Here is a 19,587-nt window from a genome sequence, read left to right on the forward strand (position 1 = left end):
AGGAAAAGGACTCTAGCCTCGGCTTAACTCTACTACCTGTCTCTCCTGGATACTTCCCGCCGAGAATCCCACGAGAACCTCATATTGACCATCTACAAATATCCAGGCCTCAGTCAAAGTGTCCCACACCATGAGATCCTCAATCTTCACCAACAACTCCACAGCCTTGGTCTCCCCAGCTTGGACCTCTACTTTTTGAAAAGCCCTGAGCAACTTTGGTGGCTCCTTCGCAGCGTCCGGGAATCCAACGTAGAGCTGAACGACCTCTTTTGCCTTGCTATTTCCTTGATTCAACAAGGTCGTTCTGACGAGTATAGCGCTGTAATTTGATGATACCTCCAATCCGGATAGACTAAAGTTAGAATACGTCAAGCCATGACCGAACGGAAATAACGGTTCGATTCCGCTCTGATCATAAGCCTTGTACCCCACATAGAGGCCTTCTTCGTAGGGCACTTCGATGTTGGTACTGATACGTATAGTGTCGTTGAGGTTCTTGGGGAAGGTCAATGGCAACTTCCCGCTCGGGCTTACATCACCGAAGAGAAGACGCTCTAACGCAAGCCCAACCTGTTGGCCAGGATACCAAATCTCCATGACGCCTTCGACTTGCTCAAGCCAAGGCATCAGAACTGCCGAGTTTGTGTTCAGGACCACGACGGTTTTCTTGGAAATACTGGCGAGCCGGCTGATGATCACGTCCTGGTCACCAGGTAGAGAGAGTCCAAGGCCGCTATCAGCTCCCTCAGATATCCGGTCTGAGGCGAAGATAAGGCTGATATCTGCCCACTTGGCCAGCTCGTCGGCAGTTGTGTCTCGGGTCTGGTTGCCGATGTCTACTCCAAGACTGATCCCATACGCACCAGTAGACAAAGAGTAGCCCATGTCGTATTCCAACCGAAGCTTGACCTCGGATCTCGCTTCAAGATACGCTGCGCCTTGGATATAGTTCCCAAAATTGGCATAGGACATGTTGGCCACGAGTTCGTCATCCAAATAGAGCATCGCAGTACCCTGACCATACATGGAGAAATAGTACATTCCTGTCGTGTTTGGAAGAAATACCGCCTCATAGACAGCCGAGAAAACGTCTGGATATGCTTGCCAGAGAGCTGTCGGATACGTAGCGATGGTAATGTTGGGAATAAGGTCGGTCATGTCGACAGGCCCGGTGAAGTCGGTTGTCTTGTAATACGTCACGTTGACGCCTCCATCTTTAAACATGTTCGAGGGAATCGTGGGAAACTGTCCAGTGCCAGGGTAAGCCATGGAGTACTTGGCTGTGATATTTTCTGCATCTCCTCGACGTTTGATCGCATCGAAGGGTGCTTGAACAACCATGGTAGAGTCAATAACAAAGCCACCGTGGTTTTCAGAGACCTGGTTCTCAGCAGTTGCTCCAATGCCAAAGACAGCAATTTTAGAATACTTTTCAGGAGAGAGAGGAAGGGTACTTTCGTCATTCTTCAGCAGAACTGCGCCCTCTTCAACCATTCGCTGCGCGAGATCCAGATGCTCCTGGGTACGTACGTGGGCCGTTGAGTCTCCAGTCACCGGATCGTCGACCTGTCCAAGCTTGAACATGTACCGCCAGACCCTTTGAACCATATCGTCAAGTCGCGCATGGGGTATCGACCCATTATTGATGGCTTCCACCAGTAGCTCGCCGTAGTAAGCAGGGAAGCCGTAGCTATCCGTCAAGTCTCCGCCGGGCATTGAGATGTCGAGCCCAGCCATGACAGCAGCAACGGTGCTTCTTGTAGAGAAATACCAATCTGCGACCACAAACCCTTCAAACCCCCAGTCTTGACGAAGAGTCTGGTTGAGGAGCCAGTCGTTCTCACAGGTGAAGAAGCCATTGAGTCGGTTGTAGGAGCACATGACGCTCGCTGCATCTGCCTCTTGCACACTGGCTTTGAAAGCCGGTAGATAAAGCTCATGCATCGTCCTTTCGTCGACCACCGCATCGACTGTTACCCACTCCGGACCGTTGCCGAAACGATTCGTATCCTGGTTATACGCAGCGAAATGCTTCGGGCACGCCAGAGCTCCTTGACTTTGGATGCCCATCGTACCGGCGACCGCCATACGGGCTGTCAGCCATGGGTCTTCGGACAGAGTTTCGGCAGCGCGAGCCCACAACGGAGAGCGAAGGATGTTGATGGTAGGCGCAAGGACGATATTGCGGCCTTTGCCCATGTGCTCTTGTGCGAGTGCCTGGCCAAACTCATACTGTATCGATGTGTCCCAGGAGCTCGCCGCGACAACTGGAGCTGGGAAAGCGGCCACATTATCGAGCGAGTTGCCGACACCGGCAGGCCCATCGCCCATGCAAATGCCGGGAATGCCAAGAGATGAGTTTCCTTGAATGTGCCCGATGCAGGCGTTGACGCCGGTTCCGTTATCTGTCAGCTACGGGTTAATTAGCATGAGCTCTCTCACTTTTCATGGGTAATATGGAGTTGAAAGTCTGACTTCAGTATCGCCTTGAACCATGGCATGCTTTTGGGTGTCATTTAGCTGGGCGATGAAAGACAGGAGACGCTCCTCGTAAGGCAGGGTCTTGTCGAGCCAGGGGTGGACCGCGGAGGCAGGTAATGCCAATGAGGCTATCCAAAATGCAGAGTTTACTCTCATCTTCATTCGCGTACACAACTCATGAGGGAGGATGAATCAACAAGAACCCGCAAAAACATTCACCGGCGTCGGTACACTTTCATACTTGAGAGCTCTTGCAGGTCCCTTCACCGTGGCTCCATCTCCCATCTTATCGCGTTACATCGCATATCATCACTTGATCAGCTTCTTTCAAGCTTGTTCAGATACCTAGCCCTGCATCGGTCATTAAGGGATGGTCTGGGGCAGTAGTAGAAGGCCGAGGTAAGTATCTTCCTTTACTTTTGAATGCCGGCGAAGAAGAAACTTCACCGATAAGCCGGTATCGTAGTGAAGATACTCTGGAGATTGCAGTGCGGGGTACATAACTAGCAGTTAAGAGAACGCGGAGATGACTCTGTGGGTCTGGCCATCAAAAAAACCCGGTCGAGAAATATCCTGAGAGAAAGCGATCTTGGAGATTCGACCCTGGTTAGTGGGATTAAGAGAACCTGTTCGTTGGCTGTCTGCTTCTTGTCAGCACACAAAACGGGGGGTTTCCGGTCGGAGATCCACACTTCGGCTTCGACAAGCCGGCCCTGAGGCCAGACACCCGGGCTCGCGCCGAGAGCTAATCGGCGGCCAAGGGGTTCCGTCTCGGGAGTAGCATTCTAGAAGACTGGAAGGACCACCCACGAGCTTGAGTTCGTTCAGACCTCGGTACTAGGACTAGAGCTGTAACATCTCTTGGATAGGATGCTACGCTGCTGACTTGCGAACCAAACATGGATGAAGCCCGCAAAAAGTATCGAGGCGAGACCGAGACGGGAAGGTCTGCTGGGGTTTGATATACCAGAAACGACACAGAATACTCAAGAAACCAGCAACAAACAGGCACAGGTTCCCTTTTTGGCCGTCCCGATGCGAAGGGGCGCGGAGTTGAGCAAGGCACGACTGGTTTGAATCTCGTAGACTGACACAAGGGTGACAAGCGATGGCTGCTGGCACGAACACTTTGACGCGCCGTGCGTACGGTGCTGCAGATCCGGAATCCAGTATATCGACTCATCCCTTCCCCCCTCGCGTTTCTAGCGCGGCAGAGTCGGTCGAAAGTCGGAAGTTTTCTCAACCACGGGCACTCTGATCGCTTCGTGTCTCCGTGGGGAATGTGGTCTAAGCCGCAGCTTGTTTCACCTGGATTCTGATACTCGTACAAAGATCTTTTCCCCCTCATTATTCGCACCAAAGGTTCAGATTGTTGAGTCTCCCTGCCTCTCTTGCAGACTACTGGGGAAGTTCTCTCGCTGAGACTCGAGACACATTGGCGCGGTTCGTCTACGATTACGGTTCTCATTCCACTCAATCTTCTTACCCTAGCACCCCCGCGGTCGTACGAGCCGTCGCGTAAGTGGTCCACCGCCTGGCCACACCCACTGAGCTGCGGGAGAGTAAAAAAAGACGAGTTCATACGAGACTACACACCATTACCAGTCTTCACGGAGACAACGCGAGGTCCTGCGGAAGGAATCTTGGCTTCGTACGCCGGGCCGCGGGAGTGAATTGAGTGTTTCCTGAATCGACTCGTGGGACACTACTGATTTGCGGGTCTCGGATTGCACTCTACCTGAGTTTTATTTCCGGGCGTCACCTCACCTTAGGCTTTCCAACTAACCCAAATTTGAGCGGAAGGCCGTGTGGAAGGCAGACTCTGACTTACACGCTAGGCCATCGTCAGTGCCGCACATGAAGCTATGCATCGTGAAGACGCCAAAGACGGCCCGTCCTTTACGTCAATCAACCGGTCGGTCATCTGCCATCAGGCTTAAAGAACGTGCGATATCCAACGTATACTATCGCTTTGAGAATGAGAAGAGGCCTGAAAACAGTTTGATAGGACCCTCGAAGAGACCCTTCACACACAAGGCAGATGGCCGGCCGACCGAGGAAGAATTAAGCTCGCACCGACGAGCGGTCTGACCTCTGCCGGCGTATCCCGCTCTCGTTAACAAATCCTGCGACGGCTGGCCTGGATGATCCCAACAACCCCCGGTTGACTTCTCGAGGAGCTTTTTCCTATCAGAGGCCTGGAGAGAACTCCGCAGCAAAGCAAGTCGGAAGTTCACAAGCGAGAGGTTTGTCTTCTTTGGTAGTGGTGCCGTGGGGGATCGCCAGATCCGCCAGCGCGGGAAGAGAGTTGAGCAGGGATCCGTCCGCACGTTTCACGTTTCACTTCGGCGAGCGACGTCGTGTCAGGCTGTGCTTGGAAGGGGGAGGCTCATGGGCTGGAGAGTGTTTAACACCCCAGCTTCGGGGACGAATCCGTTTTATATCTTTGTTTTAAAATAGCTCCGCCGCCCGGTGGTGGTGTTGGTTGTTTGGCTGAGGGGCAATTCGAAGAGGCTTGGCTGCTGAGAATGTCGAAGAGAAGACGGAGCCCCGCGCCTCAAATATCAGTCGAGCAACGCATAGAGAGCTCGAGGGTTTAAGGTAGTGCACAGCCTCCACCATCGAGAAAGTGAGGCTTGAAGGAAGGCCAGATACATCGTCAATATTGCCCGAACCCGCAAGTACGGGTCGAATTTGCGGGCTACCCGTCGAGCTTGTGTGAAATAAGCGCCGGACCTTAAACAAGGATGCCATCCCCCATGTTGACGATCAGCCTCAAAGGTTCATCCATCGGCAATGGGATGCGGGTCACGCCGATTCGCGCGATGCGAGTGGCCGAACAAAGTCATTCATATCCCATCCTGCCTCGAATCTGAGTAGGCCTGCCGTGCCAGGTACTCTTCCTGATCCATGCATTGACGTCAAGTACAAAGACAGCAGTCAATGCGAATAATGGCCAGAGGCATGCCCCGGTCGAGGAAGACGTGATGGAGGGCCAGAAGAAGCGTCGAGTCGAATCTTCTTCCTCGGGCCTCTCGCCCCCTCCTCTACCTCCCACTCCCCCAAACCGTACGAAGGTGGGCAAATAGGTACGGGGGTGAACCGTGAGTAACTTGTGAGACGGATTACGCTTTTGGGAAGTCGATGAGCTGAGATTTCATATAATGTTACTGTCTGTGCGAAGGTTGTTTTGCCCCTCCCGTATGTGAGGGTCTGATCTAGTCTGTGCCAGTCTATAAGCCTCCGAGATCCTTCTTCCCTCACTTGCCTTCCAGTTCTCTCATGCTTGCTGGCCAAACACGTCGATATACCCTCCGTACGCTATACACTTGAATCTCCGGAAGATCATCACCATCAACACCAACTACATTCACAACCCCCGGTATCCTCGACCGACAAGATGAAGTTCACTACCGAGATCACTCTCCTCACTCTGGCTATGGGCGTCTTCGCCGAGCCCCCCACCAAGGTCGTCGCCGAGCGTGACTTGGCCACCATTCAGGGCGTCATCCAACAAGTCGGCAACTCACTGAAGGACCTCAACAAGGCTGTGGAGGGCTTCAACGGCGACCTCAGCGGCCTCGCCGGTGCTGCTGGCGCCTTCACCAACACCCTCAACCAGGGAACCCAGCAGGTTATGGGCACGAGCGAGATCACCCTCAACGAGGCTCTCCAGCTCCAGCAGTTCGTCTCTGGACTTCAGAGCGACGGCAACGCCCTTACCAAGAACCTCGAGAAGAAGAAGCCCGAATTCGAGAAGGCCAGCCTTTGCGGTATCATCTCCTCACAAGTCGGCTCCGTTGGCGATGGCGCCAAGAAGCTCATCGATACCGTCGTCACAAAGGTTCCTCAGAGTGTCCAGTCCGTCGCCAGCCAACTTGCCGGCAGCTTCGCCACAACACTCTCATCAACCCAGCAGTCATTCGCCGCAGGCAACTGCACCAACGCAAACGGCATGGGTGGCGGCGGCAACGGAACCTCCAACAACGGTACACCCAAGACTTCCTCCCCGGCCAAGGCCAGCGCTGCTACCCTCTCCGTCGGCCTCGGCTCTATCGCCGCGGCGGCGTTTGCTGTCATGTTGCTGTAAGCGGGTTTGGCGTGGAGATGGGATCGGAGTTTGGGGTTTGGACCGAAGATCAGCGGAGGATATGTGGGAGATTTCAAAACTTTGTCTATGATGGCCTTTTTTCCTTTCTTATAGGCATGCTGAGAGTTGTATCATACGGGCTCAGGTAGACAATGCGAAGCCTGCTTCTTTGCACATTAAGTGTACGCTGACGTCTACCTTACCTCCTACGTTGCTGATAGGTTGACTATTACAGAGTGTCATGTGGACTGCGGTAGCTAAATCACATCGGCGGTTTACGTGTATGGGTTAGGCTCAATGCACGCGTTGAGGCGTGAAAAATTCGCTGTATAACCCTGAACCTTTGTCCCCATCTGAGGACCGCAGACAATCTACTACTTGTTGGTTGGTGTCGTTGCTCACTCTATGAACCAACTTGCCTCCTCGTTACCGTCCTCCTCCTCATCTTCCACCTCGTCAAGACCTCTGGCGATGGGCATGTGCCCGATCCAACCTGAAGACATATCGTTCAGTGTCTCCTCATCGATAATCATCTCGTCATCGGCCTCGTCATTCTGTGGATTGCTCTGTGAAGCGGTGGGTTCGCTCTCGCTCTCCTTTGACTGCTCGGCCACGATGCGAAGATACTCCTGATATTGAGAATCGCTCATCAATTCGAAGTTCGACCATGAGAGATCCACATAATCGTCAGGAACCCCGACGGGTTCCCAGAGACTTGCTTCAAAGGTGGCGGCATCCTCATTCTCGCGGTCGTCATTGTGGGACTTGTCTACAACCGGTTGCTTTGGAGTTAGGCTTCTCGGTAGCAATGCCCTCACCCTTCTCAAACTCGGCGTTGGGGGGCATTTCATCGACCTTGCGTCGACGCCCTATGTTCATAAGGTTAGATTCATCGCCCTCGTAGGCCTTGATGAGCTTTTCTGCCCACATGAGGTATCGGAAGTGGGCATGATTCTTGACCACGAGGAGTGCCTCATCAAGATCAGTCTTTGACAGCAGCCCCAATTTCCCAACCCCATAAACCTGGATACTCGTGACTTTTTGAATGAGATCCCATCCCTCCAGTCCAATCAACCTTCTCAAAAAGTCTACCCACGTCGTGGAGTCTGCCGGTAGACCAAGGAAGGGGCTGATGGGATTGCCAAAAGCAGAGACAAGATCTGCTTCTGCAATTGGCACCGATTTTGCTCCCATCTTCGCAAAGATCTCGTGCCAGACATCTATGGCCTCCCTAACTGGTTGTATGGCATCCTCGAAGTCTTGCTTGGCGACAGGGTATCCATCTAGCATTTCTGCCAAATCCCTCAGCTTGGTCAGAGATTCGTGGTATCAGTTGTCACCCGACAGCTCCTTATCGAAGAGCTCCTTCAGTGCCTTGATATGCTGGTCGGCTACTGTTTTGGATTTCTTGTTAGAATCGTGCGAGACTTTGCCATTACCCGACCACTTCCACAAAGTCTTCCCTTCGCCCGGCTTCAGATCCACTGGATCAATTCCCTCCCACCAAGGAAGGCACCATTCAGCGTCTAAGTAGATGTCGTTCCACTGTACACCGGCTTCGTGCGCTTTGGAAAGCTGTAGTACCATTTGTCTGCGATACTCGGGAAAGTCGTCCGGAAGAATACCTCTGCTCCATGGACGTTCTCTGGCAACATGTGATCCATTGAGAACTTGCCTTGAGGGGGTTTCGACAATGCTGGGGCGTGGCTCGCTTTCCTGCAGGGGCAGACGTGGTGTGCCGTCCAGAGAGGACGGGTCCCTTGTGTTGGCGTCAGTCATATTGAGGGTGTCGAAGAAGTGAGGATGGGATTCCTGAGTCTTGGGTTCGTCAGTACACCGAGCACGCCTTACAAATATGATACTCACGTGTATTTTTGATGAACGATTACTGGGGATAACCGGTCTATTGGTATGGAAGTAGGTAAAGCTGAAGGAGCTGAGCCTCTCAAGCGCGGAGAGGATTGGTGAACTCGTGAGGATATGGAAATGACAAGATATCTTCATCTTTGACATTAGTAGGATGTGTTGAAAAAGAAAAGGAAAATGAAAAACATACCTTGGAGTGCTTTCCTGCCAATTATTGTGTGTGTGAGGCTGGAAGGGGCCCGTTGACACCAGACTCCTTCTGTGGGTAGAATGTGAGGAGAGGAAGACGAAGAAGGAAAAGAAAGAGAGAAGACTCGAGTATTAAATCTCTGAGCCTTCTCCGGGCAGGACCTGAAGACCAATTTACACTATTCGAGGAAGGAACCACCCCACATTTCACCTTGAGTGAGAGAAGAGGGAGGGGGTATGGACTATAGTCTCTACTTGACAAGTAACTCTCACCTCGCTTTGACTAAAGAGACTGTTATCAATCTTCTGCCTCGAACCCCTATCTTGCCCTCAACCCGGGGAAAGTGAACAGTCTATATTGAGTACGCTTATTGCGATACGCGCAGCTTGACTTCTAAACACATTGCCAGATGACATCAATTCAAGGCCTAAGAGTTGTCCGAGTTGAGAGGAATGTTGTCTCTATCTTGCTGCTTGTTGAGGTTCAGAACCGTGCGCTTTAGCCGGGTGGAAGCAACTAGTTGAACACCACTATTTCTCTTTGCCGGTCTACTTACTCTCTGCTGTCAGTTTGGTGTCCATTTCCGTGATGGATATTGGTTGCTCGGGAACTGCTGTTCAGCTTATACAACTCTTGGTCTGGTTTCTCGGTCTTCTTGGTGATAGTGTCCTCATTCGTGTCAGGTTTGGCCTTGAGAGACTTGAAATAGTAAGTATTTTACCGTTGAATACTTTGCCTCGGTAGAGATCATTCATTCTGTCCCACTCATATGTAACTTTCTTACCTTTCTGGCCTTTATTACTCTTGTTATCTCTATTATACTTATGACTATCATTGCTCTAATTGTCATCCTTGTCGCATTTCTTACTTCTCATCTTTCAAATATTCACCAAAGATTGCTCTTGAAGAAGTGGGTTATAGTAGTTCTAATGATACTGGCGATATTAAGAACGAAGTTGACTTGTAACGTTCGACTGTAATGGTTCCATTGTTATCGAAAGGTCTCTAGTTCGATTCTGGAAGGTGAGATGTCTCTCATTTTTTGGCTTTTGCGGTGTTGTGTTGTGTTGACGATGCCTTCACCAAGAGGTTTGTGGGTGGGTCGTGGTATGTGCGGGGTTCACTTTTGCTTTTGCTTCCTTCCCTCAGCGACACTGTTCCCCAACTCGACTCGCTTCCGAGTCAATGCCAATTGGCCTTGTTTCACTGCCCCTCCATGGCGGCATGACGGCATAGCTTGCGCTCCCTTGCAGCGCATATCAATGCAGGGAGACGTCTCACCGCTTAGGTGCCAGAGCACGATGACGGACTACTATGCCGGTAGGCGTGAGGATACGGTGGATGTACATAGTACGTAGGTAGGCGTGGTAGGCAGGCTTGAATAACCCTTGGCTGGACAACGAGCAATCTAGCCAGCCCGCAGCCAGCAATGTAAGTGTTGTATTTTGCGCTTTGAAAAATTCTTTTAGTCCAGAACGAGCGTTGAGCTCCCTTCTCATGAAATCTACCCCCCCAATAATCGCCAATGCTTGACCCAGTGTTAAACATGGTCTTTCCAATTCGTGATGCATGCCCGTGTAAACCAAACGCCAAGAATATGTAGAACAAAATATCAGACGGGATCATTGCCGCTCGGAAGATGTTCCTTTCGAGGAATGTCTCAGAGTGCCTCTGCGCAGCATGCCCGTCTATGTCTTCAACCCCACCAAACTGAGGAACTCGTTCCGGGTCTTCTCCTTCTTCTCGAAGGCACCGAGCACGCAGCTAGTTATCGTGCTAGCCGTCGTCTTCTGCACGCCGCGCATGACCATGCACAAGTGACTGGACTCCATCACAACGGCGACGCCCTGGGGCTTCAAAATCTCCATGATGGCGTAGGCAACCTCCTTCGTCAGGCGCTCCTGGATCTGGAAACGTCTGCTGAACATTTCGGCAATACGGGGCAGCTTCGACAGGCCAATGACCTGGTTCTTGGGAATGTAGGCAATATGCATCTGCAGACACTTGTAAGCCGGGGGTCGCAATTGTCAATGGGCGAATATCGGGGTCTACAAACCTTGCCGGTAAACGGAACGAGGTGGTGCTCGCACATGCTAAAGATCTCAATGTCCTTGACAATGACCATCTCGTTGTGGCCTTCTTGGAAGATGGCATTGTTGACAATGTCCTTGACGTTCTGCTGGTAGCCGCGGGTCAGGAAGAGCATGGCCTCGGCGTAGCGTCTCGGGGTGTCGAGGATGCCGGGGCGGTCGGGGTCTTCGCCGACGCATTCGAGGATGGTGCGGACGGCGCCCTTCATCTTTTCGAGACGAACGGCAGCCTGCTCGGGGGACTCGTCGAGACGTTCACGGGTTCCGAGGCCTGAAAAGACATTGCGCATTAGTCAATTGGGGTTGCGCGGGGTCGGGAATGGCGTGACTCTTACTCGGGCGACTCAGGCCGTCAAAGTCGATCACCGGGCTCGGTGACCTCGTTACGACGCCCTCGGATTTGGGCTTGGACGACTTCTTCTTGGACTTGGATGTGGTGGTATCACGGGGATCGCGCGCAGGCTGGCTCAGGCTTGGGCGGCGCTGCTTCTTGGAGTGGTTGCCGTTGACTTTGGCATCGTCGTCGCCCTTGCGCTTCCTGCTGCTTCGCTTGCTTGACTGGCTCGCGGTCTCGGCTTCACTCCCGTCGCTTGAAGCGCTGTGGTGGCCATTCTGGTGCCTGCTCCGGCTTCTCTTCCTTTCTTTGACGGCTGCGCCCTCTGATTGGGTCATTGTGATATCTGGATCCGAGGAGAGGAGAGGGAATTGGTTGTCAAGGTCGGTGGTTGTGGTTATGAAGGTGGGAGAATGGGAACATTTGGGTGCTCCAAATGAACAAAAGTCCGTACCCAGGCGGCCCCCGCTGCGCTCATTCGAGACTCTGGAGGGAAATCGGAGCAGAAAATTCGGTTACGGCCGGCGTTATCTTATCGGGTGGTTTAGCGCGATTTCAGAGGTACCTCCCCCAGGATTCAGGATTGCAACGTGCTGCAGCAGTGCATTTCTGCCAGTCACCGGTGCAGCGGCCAGCCACGTTCAGCGCTCGCTGCAGTGTAAGCTTGGTACTGCGAAAAATGGCTAGTTACCTCAGGTATCCACTTCTCCGATTCCCGTCTGACGCAAGGGTCCATTCCGGGTGGTACGTGCCTTCAGTGGAACCTCGCTCAAACATCCGCCCGTTTGTTTCTAGCCTGCCGTGCACGATCTACCTTAGGTACCTCAGTGTAGCTCAAACCTTGACACTGCCAAGGGCTGGCCACGGTCATGTGACAGCTGGCCGGGGAAACTCAGGAAACACTCGACCTTAGTCATCCGGGATCCCGTGCTCCACTCTTTCCAGATCCATCGACCGCAGCGCGCCTTTACACTCCAGACTTTAAGCTGGACATGATATTCGACGACCTTGCCGACTTCCACCAAATTTGAACCCAAGCAAACGTAACGACTCCCCTACCGACACCTCCCTCGACTACACCCTATTCTCGACTCTTCCGAAAGGTGCCTTCCCTCGCTCCGATATAGCAACTGCGCTTGCCGGCGCTCACCACTTATCTTGCGATCCACCTAGAAAGAAGCCTTCGCGATGGCTTCCCCTCCATACTCGTACTCTCCAACCGCACACTCACCACCGTATCCGTCACCCGCGCAGCTCCCCATGTCGAACAAGAAGCGAGCATCAGATGGCGCCCCTCCCGGGTCTGCCAAGCGCCGAAAGGCCTCGACACTCTCCGTCACCTCCGCAGCCGCCCACCCCCTTCGTCAGACTTCTTTCCCACCCGAAGCCGGCTCACCATTCCCACGTTCACCCTCGGCCGACAACGCTAGCGTCGTCAGCGGCAGCCAAGTCAGTGCGCCTCCTAAGAAGAAGCGCGGCAGGAAGCCCAAGAACCAGACCAACGTTGAGACCAGAGAACAAACGCCCTCTCTTGTAGGCGGACGCGCACCTACAACTGTCAGCGGCGCAGGCGCTGGAGGCGACGCACAGGAGGAAGGCGCCAATGATGATGAAGACGATAACGATATGCGCATGGCGCTGGTGGATTCTACAGTCAGGACGCAGGAGCAGAAGCAAGAGGAGATAAGACTCCGTGCCATGCTCGTGGAGTCCTTTGACCCAGAACAGTATGATCGCTACGAACTCTGGCGTGCGGCCAAACTCACAGAGTCCGTAGTCAAGAGGGTAAGATTCCTCGACCCGGTTGCCGGCTGGCGCTATGCCATTGTACTGACGAAAATACCACATAGGTCGTCAATGCGACAGTATCGCAATCCGTCCCACCGAACGTCGCTCTCGCCGTCAAGTCAGTATCGAAGCTTTTCATCGGCGAGCTCATCGAGAGAGCTCGAGATGTGCAAGGAGAATGGATCAAAGGTACTGGCGAAAAGCAGGCAGACGTACCCACGCCGCCGCCCAAAGACGACGCGACGCAGACAGAAGACAGAAGAGGCCCCTTGCGACCAGACCATCTCCGCGAGGCATGGCGACGTTACAAGCTATCGGGAGATGGAGGCTGGGTGGGAATTCAAGGCTTGTGGCATGAGCAGCAGAGCAGCGGCGTGGAGAGATTCCCTGTGCGAACTGGTGGACGACGAGTTTTCCGGTAATGCCATGGCAGAGAGTCCATTTGTGACATGACGGGATGGCGGGGGCGCGGAAGGCAACGGAGAAGCTTGGGAGCCCACTTACATGATACCCAGTCTAACAAACAGTTAGCTCATCGATGGCTCAGCGCTGTCATAATGAATACAGTCTTCAATATGAGAATCATGATTAAAGTATCATGGACTGGTGCAAATTCACAAAATAGTACATTTCCAAGTAAGTAAGATGTACGCTCCCTATCCAGCAGCAACTGAGGAATCCTCACAAAGCATCATTCCCAAGGCAGCCTAAATTATCTAGACTGGACTTCCACACCCAAAGCTCGTAGCCTGGGATTTGCCATTGAACGCCGCAATCAACCCTTCAATCGACGAGTACATGCCCAACGCCGTCGTGACAAGCCCTCCCAGCATGTAGACGATGTTCCAAACATTGAAGAGAGGTCTCTTCATGAACCCCCGCCGGTATCGCTGAAATCCACTGTCGACATACGCATACCTACCAGTGGTTGGGTCAAACGTTTCCTGTTCCGGCACCATTGCATCCTTCCGAATCCAATACCCAAGGCCCAGCAGCGCCGGCAGAGTGTATGTGAAGCTCAGGATGAACAGCGCCCCGATGAACCCAGATACCAGCGAGAATTGCGGCACAGCGGCGCCGATGATGAAGGCGAGAGCCCAGTACACGGGTATCACCGCCGCCCACAGCATCTTGCCCGCAGACTCGGTCAACGGCGGCGCCCCAAAGATCTCCTGCAGCAGCTCAACGTAAAGAACCTTCATGCCGATATTCCCATACAACCCGGCCGCGATCAAACCCGTCACCAGGCCCAGAATGTTGGTCGCCGTCTGCCACCAGTACGGCGATAGACTCTGCATGGCGGGGTTGAAGGCGTACTGGCCCTGGAAGGAGTACACGTACAACCCGAAGACAAGGTAGCACACGTAAATAAAGACCTCACCGCAGAGAAGGGCCTTCCAAAAGTCCATGGGGTGCCGCATCTCCGCCATGAAGGCCGCGAAGATGAGACAGCCGCCGTACGAGTAGACGGCTTGGTTGAGCCCGTTCATGGAGCCCAGGAAGCCGGAACCGCCCGAAGCCATGCCGGGCGGGGGCGTGCCGGCGTAGGTGATGACGGGTCCGGGTCCGAAGGTGTCGCCGAAGGAGGCCTGGGTCGCGGCGAAGTTGGGAGGGGAGTGTGCCACGACGCCCATGCTGGTTGTCTTTGGTCAACATCAACCCGAACCGAAGACCATTCCAAGACTTACCAGATGAAAATGATGAGTAGATTCACCCACACGGCCAAGTTTGCAATCCACGAAAACCGCTGCAGCGTCCGAATCTGGCCCAAGATGAACCCGGCCGCCATGAAGATGACAAGACAGGCTACGAAGCAGATTCCCGCATTGCCGTTGGGGCCCTTGCTGATCTGCGAGATGGACTGCCCGTTCGCGAGGATCAGGACGGCCACAAACAACATTAGCTGGAGGCCTTGGGCCAGGTTGATGGCGTGTCTTGCCTTGGCGCCAAAGACGCGGAAGTAGAGGTCACCGTAGCCTTTGAGGGGGTATCTGTCCGAGTCGAGGCCGAGGAAAGCTTTGTAGAGGATCCAGCCGGAGCTTTAATTGGTCAGTCACTTGTTGTCCAAGAGGGCGGTCTTTGGGAGACTTACTACAACGACATGACGCCGAAGACAGTGTAGAGCGCGATACCAGGGCCGTAACCCATCTGAGCAAAGGCCCATCTGGTTTCTCGTGTTAGTTACGCTTCAGTCAAGGTCTGAGAGTAGGTGAACCTACGGCGTAGAAAATGGCCCAAGGATATCCGTGGTGATGAGGTAGAACACGGCGCCCCAGCCAGCAGTCCTCACCGCCCTACTCGCTGTCTTCCACTCCTCGAGCGTAACGACACCGCCGTCCCTGCTCTCCGCAGATTGCAAAGCCTTATCGCTTCCAATCCCGTTCTGCTTCTCTCCAACACCAGCACCGACATCCTCATTTCCACTGCCCTCGCTGCCCCCCTGGAACCTTACATGCTCATCACCCTTCCTGAACCGATCTTTCACAACACTCTTGAGCGTCAAGGGTCCTCGAGAGTGTAGATACCGCTCGTTTGCCAGCTTCTCCTCGGCACGCGTGACTTCGGCCCAGTAGAGGTACTCTTCAAACGTCACGTTGGGGTCGTGCAGGATCACCGCCGGCGGCTCCATGGTGTAAAAGGTTTGTCCATCTTGGCGGGATGGGGTTTGGTCGAGGAGGGGCTGTGGTTTGTTTTGAGCTTTCTGGATGTCGTCTGTGGGCGCGGGTGCAGTGTGATGGGCAGACATTGTTTGTGTGGTTTATCGTGTTTCAGGGTTGGGACGACTTCAGGCGCGATGAGGGTCAAGGAGGCACTGATGTCGGGGAAGGAGATGTTTGATAGACCACACATTATCAAGGCTCATTAGTTCAAGTTGAAGATGGGGAGTGGGTTTCTTATGAGTTCAATCGATCGTAACGTAGCAGTTCTGATATCGGCCAGTCCAACTATCGCCGCCGATACCACAGTCGCGTAGGTAGGGAGAGTGACATTTCATGGTATCACTTCAACTCAGCCAGAGGTCAGATACCCTGAACCCCCTCGATATGCCTCATGTCTCTGTCAATCTTCCGGAATAGATTGGAGCCGTTCAAGGATAACCCCCCCCTCCCCCTCTCGCCATCCTATCTCCTCCCGAGCTAAGCTTTCTCAACCCCCCGGGCCTGCTGTAACCCTGATAAGGAAAAGTCGTTGCAACCCTCCTTGGCGCGAATTGACGACAGACGGGCAGTCGGCAAAGGTGATTTGATGACTACAGTGCCAGGGGACTGTTGGTTGTCAATTTATCCCGCGTGACTATCACAATCATCTGGTCATTGACTTTTTTCTCAGCCCCCTTCTCGAAGCCTGAAGGTGTCAGTTGTGGGGTGACTCGGCTCAACTGATCCGTCTTCTAATCTACGATGGGATCAAGACTTATCAAAGATGTGAAGAGTTCTAGCGACTGCTGGAGAATTGTCACGATTGTGATGAGCTGAGGGGGTGGGTATTCGGCAGTTGTCGACATCAATGACGTTCTCGATGGCAGGTATATGAGAACACGCAGATTGGTTGCGTTGTTATGCAGCCAAGTCTCATGGGTCCTACGAGCTCATATCTTTCATTGGAAACACTTCCACCTCATCATGGTCCCAATTGATATATGAGTGCGATGGGTGGATAATTTTCAAAGGGCATCTATCTCCACGGTCTACAAATCCAACGTCGAGGTAGGTCGCTTAGAAGCTCGCCGATAACGACGGGCCGATGATTCTACCAATCGATGTCGTATGCATCATCGACTTTGACTATACAATTATTATTGAATTCCTTGACGGATGCACACACGTGCCCAATTATCATCCATGCTTTGTACTCTACCAATGTCGGAAGGGGTGGTCTCAGGACCTCCTTTGCCAATACAAGCCGAGGGGTGCCCTTCATGGTTGACCACATCAAAGACATAAACACATCATCGCATAGATCTTATTACTTCCTGTTATCATTCATGGCTAGTATGATTGAGGATGTTTCTCATCTTCCTTGACATTATGATTCAAACTTCATTTCTGCTATGTGGACGGATGTCTCGATGATGATGCGTCAGCCTTGTCTTTATACAGATTGTACATGGTGAACCCCTCCAGTCGTCATGCCATAAGGTTACGGCATTAATCATCTTCCTTCTTGATCTCCTCTTTGATTTGCGTTGATTTTGCTTTCTTGACCTCCCGCTTCTTGGGCCTCAACCATTCCTCCATACCCTCAGGCCAATACACCCTATGTTGCGGTCCACCCATGCCGAAATCCTCAGGGGCTATGGCTTTCTCTTCTACAGGAACGGATTCAGGTTCCTCTGGTTCCTCGTCTTCGTCGTCGTCATCCTTCTTCTTCTTGGATTTCTTAGGCTTCTTTTTGCCATCCTTCTTAGCGACCGCCTTGTTCGGTCGGATTTCATCCAGTCGCTCGTGTGGCACCACGTTGTTGGATAAGTCCCATCCCGGAAGCCTGAATGTTCGCATGAGTTCAAAGACAGCCTGCTCCTTATCTTTGGCCTCGATCATGAGATCTGCGTCAGGAGGGCACGGTGGAAGAGTGCGCACTCGCGGAGAGTGTTTTCTTCGGTCCCGGGGTGTGGTAGCGCTCGGACAGGATTCGCTATAGTGCATCTTTTGCTTGATGTTCTTGCGCGTCCATGTAGCACTGATCCTATCGTAGATCTTCGTAATATCCTCGGTACCCTCACGCAATTGGCTTGCGTCGAAAATGATGTTGTGGTGATGGAAGTCCAGAACCATTGGGATGTTCAACTCCTCGCAGATAGGTAGTAGGTCATGGACAGACCAGGCAACATCGTCGTTCTCGAGGACAAGTCGGTTCTTGATAGACTGTGACAGCTTAGCATAGTTGGCACGGAATCGATCCAGCGTAGATGCTTTGTCGCCGTAAGTGCCACCCATATGCAATATCATGATGGCGTCCCTATTTTGCTGCTCCGGGAGACGGAGAAGGCCGAGCAACTCATCGTGATATTCAAGATCGCGAATTGCGGCTGTGATGACTTCTTTGCGTGGTGAGCCGAGCTGAGTAAACTGGCCGGGGTGCGTCGTCAGTCTGTGGCCTAGTTGTGCAGCGACTTTCCCGGCTTCTGCAAGAGGCTCCGCAGCGAACGGGGTGAGGCGGTAGCCGTATTCTTCATGGCTAGCAAACGGAAACATTTCTGAGCTGAGTCGCATGAACTTGATGCCGTACTTGTCGTTCCAGCGAAGCATTTTCACAATATCCCGAGCATTGGCCAAGCCCAGTTCCTCAACATACTTCTGACCGCGTTTGATATCGGCGGGCTGGTTTTCGTCGGGGCGATTCTTAGTAGGGTGTTCAGGCTGAGATGGATCAGCAAGCGGGTGACGATGTTGTAATATGGAGGCTATGCGGCAAGTTCTTGAACTGAAGACGGGTGGATTTGCGGCGCGGAGATAGGTATTGAGACAGGCCTGATCCAGTATTAGTCAACGACAACCAAAGCTAGGATGTGGGAAAGATCATACGTAACCCAACCTTCCAGTCCATGGGAGAGGCAGGTAGCTGCTGTTTACAGGCGGCTCTCGTCCAGCACCTCTCTCCGGGGCGTTCTCGAGGCGCATCTTGTCGTCCTCGACGTCACCGACTGCGCCTTCCCCGTCCGGACCTTCGATTGGGGCGGCATCCAAATTGGGGGTACCGGATCGCTCCTCTTCAGCCATCCGGGCGAGCTTCTCTGGATCTGACGGATGGACTGCCAAGTGAGGTTTATACGCGTTTTTGTCTGAGTGAGGCTTGGTTGAACCAGGCGGGACATGGCTCGTCTCGATGGCAAGACGCTGGTTCCTGGTGGAATTCTGTAGACGGTTCTCCATCTCAGTGAGCTCTCTTATGGCACGGCGCACGCCATTCTCAGACTCGGCCTTCTTGCGGCTAATCTGGCGGCGCTTAGCCGGTGGTTGGTCTTTTGCAAGATCGGCCTCGGTGGGACTCATGGCGGCGCCGGGCTTGGTGACTGTTTTCACGTCGCTGATGTTTCTGGCGGATCGGCGCGGAGCCGGAGTGTCGGGGACAGGGTTTGCAGCCTCGGTGGTAGTAGGTTGTCCATTTGTTATACCGGACTTCTTTCGCTTCTGTGCGGCCATGGTGATGTATGGGCAGCAGTTAAGTAATATAAATGGTCGGCTGAGCGAGTACTGATGGGGGTGGGAGACACAAGCGAGCGATGAGCTCAGGAGCGGGATAAGTGACGGCACGAGGGGGCTCGTGGCACGAAGAAGTCGTCGCGGATACAACAGATGATTGGCCGCGGCGGAAGAAAAGGTCCTCATGCAGTCAATGACGGGAGCAGCGGGCGAATCTGTCGAGAAGTGGCCCGGCAAGGTGATGGATACGGAAGCGCGTAGTAGTATAGAACCCTAGGATAGTTATGCTCTAAGGTGGATGTTTGCCATGTGGGAACTAAGGTAATGCGGATGGCCGGGTGTCAGATGGATGCGAATTACGTAGAGACGCTTTGGCGTAACTGCAGGTGACCGAATTTCGAATCGAGTGAGGTACCCCGAGGGATGAAGTGTGTGTAGTAGGGGTGCTCTGTTCAGGATGATGCTCTTCAGCGAGGATGGGAAGGAAGACGATGACAGGGACAACGAGACTGTAAGGTATGGTTGTAAGGTATGGTTAAGTAAGAGAGGAGTATGTGATTTGATATGAGTTGAGGCTGAGTTGAAGTGAGATTTCTCAAATCACT

The 19,587-nt window shown here is 53.1% G+C and overlaps 9 protein-coding genes across 9 annotated transcripts; 3 read left to right on the forward strand and 6 right to left on the reverse strand.

Moving 5' to 3' along the window:
- Positions 1–12: 12 nt before the first annotated feature.
- Positions 13–2,637, reverse strand: CABS01_06193 (uncharacterized protein; the record flags this gene model as incomplete). The annotated part of the gene is made up of 2 exons (XM_060539559.1): positions 13–2,412; positions 2,476–2,637. The coding sequence occupies 2 exons, from the start codon at positions 2,635–2,637 to the stop codon at positions 13–15; spliced, it is 2,562 nt and encodes an 853-aa protein (XP_060404096.1).
- A 3,244-nt stretch (positions 2,638–5,881) lies between these two features.
- CABS01_06194 (cell wall protein) lies at positions 5,882–6,571 on the forward strand (the record flags this gene model as incomplete). The annotated part of the gene is made up of 1 exon (XM_060539560.1): positions 5,882–6,571. One exon carries the CDS (start codon positions 5,882–5,884, stop codon positions 6,569–6,571), a length of 690 nt encoding a protein of 229 aa, XP_060404097.1.
- A 398-nt stretch (positions 6,572–6,969) lies between these two features.
- On the reverse strand, positions 6,970–7,861 carry CABS01_06195 (uncharacterized protein; the record flags this gene model as incomplete). Its single annotated transcript, XM_060539561.1, has 2 exons — positions 6,970–7,340; positions 7,390–7,861. The coding sequence occupies 2 exons, from the start codon at positions 7,859–7,861 to the stop codon at positions 6,970–6,972; spliced, it is 843 nt and encodes a 280-aa protein (XP_060404098.1).
- A 39-nt stretch (positions 7,862–7,900) lies between these two features.
- CABS01_06196 (uncharacterized protein) lies at positions 7,901–8,350 on the reverse strand (the record flags this gene model as incomplete). Its single annotated transcript, XM_060539562.1, has 1 exon — positions 7,901–8,350. One exon carries the CDS (start codon positions 8,348–8,350, stop codon positions 7,901–7,903), a length of 450 nt encoding a protein of 149 aa, XP_060404099.1.
- Positions 8,351–9,215: 865 nt separating this feature from the next.
- CABS01_06197 (uncharacterized protein) lies at positions 9,216–9,607 on the forward strand (the record flags this gene model as incomplete). The annotated part of the gene is made up of 2 exons (XM_060539563.1): positions 9,216–9,303; positions 9,372–9,607. The coding sequence occupies 2 exons, from the start codon at positions 9,216–9,218 to the stop codon at positions 9,605–9,607; spliced, it is 324 nt and encodes a 107-aa protein (XP_060404100.1).
- A 708-nt stretch (positions 9,608–10,315) lies between these two features.
- Positions 10,316–11,389, reverse strand: CABS01_06198 (GTP cyclohydrolase I; the record flags this gene model as incomplete). The annotated part of the gene is made up of 3 exons (XM_060539564.1): positions 10,316–10,621; positions 10,684–10,988; positions 11,053–11,389. The coding sequence occupies 3 exons, from the start codon at positions 11,387–11,389 to the stop codon at positions 10,316–10,318; spliced, it is 948 nt and encodes a 315-aa protein (XP_060404101.1).
- Positions 11,390–12,239: 850 nt separating this feature from the next.
- On the forward strand, positions 12,240–13,261 carry CABS01_06199 (uncharacterized protein; the record flags this gene model as incomplete). Its single annotated transcript, XM_060539565.1, has 2 exons — positions 12,240–12,836; positions 12,902–13,261. 2 exons carry the CDS (start codon positions 12,240–12,242, stop codon positions 13,259–13,261), a joined length of 957 nt encoding a protein of 318 aa, XP_060404102.1.
- Positions 13,262–13,555: 294 nt separating this feature from the next.
- Positions 13,556–15,585, reverse strand: CABS01_06200 (transmembrane amino acid transporter; the record flags this gene model as incomplete). The annotated part of the gene is made up of 4 exons (XM_060539566.1): positions 13,556–14,474; positions 14,528–14,878; positions 14,932–15,003; positions 15,059–15,585. 4 exons carry the CDS (start codon positions 15,583–15,585, stop codon positions 13,556–13,558), a joined length of 1,869 nt encoding a protein of 622 aa, XP_060404103.1.
- A 1,402-nt stretch (positions 15,586–16,987) lies between these two features.
- CABS01_06201 (UV damage endonuclease UvdE) lies at positions 16,988–18,982 on the reverse strand (the record flags this gene model as incomplete). The annotated part of the gene is made up of 2 exons (XM_060539567.1): positions 16,988–18,310; positions 18,365–18,982. 2 exons carry the CDS (start codon positions 18,980–18,982, stop codon positions 16,988–16,990), a joined length of 1,941 nt encoding a protein of 646 aa, XP_060404104.1.
- Positions 18,983–19,587: the final 605 nt, after the last annotated feature.

The sequence above is a fragment of the Colletotrichum abscissum genome, assembly GCF_030869225.1.
Source record: "Colletotrichum abscissum strain IMI 504890 chromosome Unknown Scaffold_13.1, whole genome shotgun sequence".
NCBI lineage: Eukaryota > Fungi > Ascomycota > Sordariomycetes > Glomerellales > Glomerellaceae > Colletotrichum > Colletotrichum abscissum.